Source organism: Oryx dammah, unplaced genomic scaffold (genome assembly GCF_014754425.2).
Source record: "Oryx dammah isolate SB20612 unplaced genomic scaffold, SCBI_Odam_1.1 HiC_scaffold_843, whole genome shotgun sequence".
Classification (NCBI taxonomy): Eukaryota; Metazoa; Chordata; class Mammalia; order Artiodactyla; family Bovidae; genus Oryx; species Oryx dammah.
In genome coordinates, this window is record NW_024070988.1 from 4,777 (window position 1) to 9,035 (window position 4,259).

Genomic DNA, 4,259 nt, shown 5'->3' on the forward strand with positions numbered 1-4,259 from the left:
TGTGGCCCCAATATCATGTGTCAATTCATGTGTGAAAATGTCCTCCTTAAACAACTTGTGTTCACTGATACTTTTCTGCTGGTCTCTTGGTTGCTCGAAATTGTAGGAATATCCATGTGATCACTCTTGTAGTGTCGTTGGTGTCCTATGTTGCTGTCCTGTGCTCCTTGAGGACTCAGAACTCTTTAGGGAGGGAAAAAAAGGCCCTGTCTACTGACTCATTGGAAAAGACTCTGATGTTGGGAGGGATTGGGGGCAGAAAGAGAAGGGGACGACAGAGGATGAGATGGCTGGATGGCATCACTGACTTAATGGATGTGAATCTGAGTGAACTCTGGGAGTTGGTGATGGACAGGGAGGCCTGGCGTCGCAAAGAGTCGGACACGACTGAGTGACTGAACTGAACTGAACTGAAGTGAACTGGTATCTGCAGCTGGGAGCTACTTTTCCCAGGGAAAAGCCATAGCAGTATGTTATACTCTTGTTACTGACATTTTAAACCTTGATATATATACAGTAAGGAATACAGAGGACAAAAAGAGCCATTAGAATGTGATTAAACAGGAATGTAATTTTACATGAGAAATTATTATGTTTACTATGATTATTATATTTATTATGATTATTCCCATTTCACTGATGGAGAGCAATGAAGTTCAAAGAAGTTTAATAATCTGCCCAATATCAGAGAAAAAGGTAGTATTCAGATCTGCATTATTCTAAATCCAAATTTGATACTTTCAAAAATTTCAAAAGGTATCAAAGACAACAAAACTTTCATCAGAACCTCTATTTTATAGTAATTGAAATAATACAGTGTGTACACACGATATATACAAATACCAGGAATCATTACTCCACAGTTGACCAAGGGAAGTATTTTACAGCTATACAAGTGCCACTTATGAGACTTTAAAATAATTTTGGTTGTTTTTGTAAATGAAGTCTAAGAAGGTACAAATATGTATGTGTGTGTGTGTGTGTGTGTGCATAATAGATGTATTTCTTCTTTTGACATAAAGTTCCAGCCTCCCACTTCATGGTACCATAGGTTTTATTAAGAAAGCAATGAACTAGAATACTACTCAGCCATGAACAAGAACAAAATAATGCCATTTACAACACCATGGCTGAACTCAGAGATTATCATACTAAGATAAAGGCCAATACCATATGAGGTCACTTATATGTGGAATTTCTTGATAAAATATGACACAAATGAACTTATCTACTAAACAAAAACAGACTCACAAACAGGCAACAGACCTGTGGTTGCCAAGGGAGAAGGGGTGCTGAGGAGGGGTGGATTGGGAGTTTGGGGTTAGCAAATGCAAACTATTCTATACAGGATAAATAACAAGGTCCTACTATAAAACAAGGGAATTATATTCAATATCCTCTGATAAACCATGCTGGAAAAGAATATGAAACTGAGTGTATACATACATATGTATATATATATATATATATATGTAACTGAATCACTTTGCTAGGTAGTAGAAATTGACACAAATTTGTAAATTAACAGTACATCAATAATTTTTTTTTAAAAAATGAAAAGAAAATAGTTGCCAAATTAAAAAAAAGAAATCAATGGACTCTCTGTCATAACAATATTTAGCACATATTATTGTCATGAAAATGTGATGGAGAGTAAGGATGTTAGCTTCAGGATCAGGAGACATTAGTTTTCTTTCAGACTATGCCATCATCTTCTATAACCTTAAACAGCTTTCCCTGTTTTTACAAGTACTTTACTTAGGTATGGAGAAAGAAATGGCAACCCACTCCAGTACTTGTGCCTGGAAAATTCCATGGATGGAGGAGCCTGGTACAGTCCATGGGGTCGCAAAGAGTCGGACACGACTGAGCGACTTCACTTTTCACTTAGGTAAATTGAAAGGTGTTTCCAAGTTCTGTAATTCTACCCAGAACAATATATTTATTGCCATAAATATCATTTATTTTACTTCTACTTCAATTAGAAGTAAAATTGGAGGAGTAATGGGATGACAGTTCACCTCTCAGAAACATTTCCATTCCTGGTAAAAATCACTGGAGATGTCATTGTCCTTCTGTGATGAAAGATTCCTTGGGTTGGACTAAACACGATCTCTGTTCCTGAGGGATTTGTTATTTTGAGGATGTATTTCTCTACCTATTTAAATGCATGAAGTTCCCCATTAGAATACTTTAGCAGGTACCTTGTTTTTGTAAAATTAGTCCTGACAACAAAAATCAAACCATCCTTCAACTAATTTCTGATCAACTCTAATAAGATCTATATATAATTTCTCTTGCATTCCTTCTGGTTTACCCTTCAGTTTTCAGAATCTTAGTTGCTGTCTCTCTGGAATTTTAAGTCACTATGTCCTTGAACTTGTATTCTGGAAACAGACTTTCCTGGTATAGTTCCAGGAGCTCCTCTTTTGAAGAACATTTTTATGGAAACCTTCCATGATTTGGACCTGATCCCACTCTTTTTCTTTTTTATGCTGTTCCCGGGCTTGGGGAGTTGAAGAGACAGGTATAGGGGTTCTAAATCAATATATCTACCCAGCACTGTAGCTAATTAAGTAGAGACTGGATGACCTCCTAACAGACAATTCCGAACGGGTTTCAATCTTTTATGAGGTTGGAGATGATGGCTTTGTCAGTGCATGCTATTTCTCTGATCTGACTTTCATTCCAAATATAAAGACAAGTTCATGACATTTTCATGATGACACTTCAGGAAAACCCATACCCCTAATAACTGTTTAGATAGTTTCAAATTCTCATTCAAACTGTCTTTGGCATCTGACACCACAAATATTATTAGTGGACCCTAATACTGGAGTGTCCAGTGAATAGAAGTTTGATCAAGTGGTTTCACTTTTCTTAAACCCTTTTCTTTCATAATACATGCTGCTCACAGTGATCACATTCTCTGGAGCCAATCGATTTTTACTAAACAACCAGTTAGTTACACAGTCGTGCCGGACTCTGCAACTCCACGAACGGTAGCCTGCCAGGCTCCTCTGTTGATAGGATTCTCCAGGCAAGAATACTGGAGTGGGTAGCCATTTCCCTCTCAGGGGATCTTCCAGACCCAGGGATCAAACCCAGGTCTCCCGCATTGCAAGCAAATTCTTTATCATCTGAGCCACCAAGAAAGCGATAGTATTAGTCGCTCAGTAGTATCCCACTCTGCGACCCCATGGACTGTAGCCCGCCAGTTTCCTCTGTCCATGGGATTTCCCAGGCAAGAATACTAAAGCGAGTGGCCATCCCCTTCTCCAGGGGATCTTCCCAATCCAGGGATCAATGAGGTCTTCCTCATTGTAGACAGATTCTTAACTACTGAGCCACCTGGGGAACCCCTATAATTGAGCGTTAGGTACAATGTATTTTTCTTCTTAGTAATGCAAGCATATTCAAACATGCTGAATGAGTGTTGATATATACAGAAATATTTTTGAGTTGAATTTATTTAAATTTATTTATAAAATGTTTTCAAATATCAAATCAGTATTTATTTACATAGACAATTGTAATGGGCCTTACAGTAGGTGGCAGTGTAAATGTGTCCTGTCACTTCAGCTGTAAACGATAATTTAGGTAAGGATCTTGGTCCAAGATTTGGTCTCCTGGCTTCTTATTTCTCCGTGGTAAATGACATTCTTCTTTCCTGTCTTATATTTTCCTGTTATAAATTGCTTTATGTGTGCACATACACAAAATATAAATTTTTAAAACCAGTTATCCTTCAATTTTTTCAGAGTCTGTTTCACATCTTTATTCCTTAGACTATAAATCAGAGGGTTCAACGTGGGAATCACAAGAGTGTAAAACAAAGAGGTCATTTTGTCTTCATCTAGAGAGTAGGAAGAACTTGGCCTGAAATACATGAAGAGCATTGTTCCCTGGAAAATTGCCACAGAAGTTAGGTGAGAGACGGAAGTAGAGAAAGCTTTGAACCCCCCTTTGGCAGAGTTGATCTTCAAGACTGATAGGATAATATAACAATAAGAGACAAGAACTCCTGAAATTGTACTCAGTTCAATGAAGCCAAAAGCAGTAAATATCAGTAACTCATTGACCTGTGTGTCTGAGCAAGATAGCAATAGAAGAGGAGCAACATCACAGAAAAAGTGATTAATCTCATTTGACCCACAGAAACATAAGCCGAATGCTAATGTCGTGTGTATCAGAGCATCTGCTATACTCACGAGGTAAACCCCCGCCATGAGCAGGGAGCACACCCTGCTGGACATGCT

General features: G+C 38.0%; 1 protein-coding gene across 1 annotated transcript; it reads right to left on the reverse strand.

Annotated features, from left to right (window-relative positions):
* Window positions 1-3,731: 3,731 nt before the first annotated feature.
* Window positions 3,732-4,256, reverse strand: LOC120859409 (olfactory receptor 5W2-like). The gene has a single exon (XM_040235528.1). It carries the CDS (start codon window positions 4,254-4,256, stop codon window positions 3,732-3,734), a length of 525 nt encoding a protein of 174 aa, XP_040091462.1.
* Window positions 4,257-4,259: the final 3 nt, after the last annotated feature.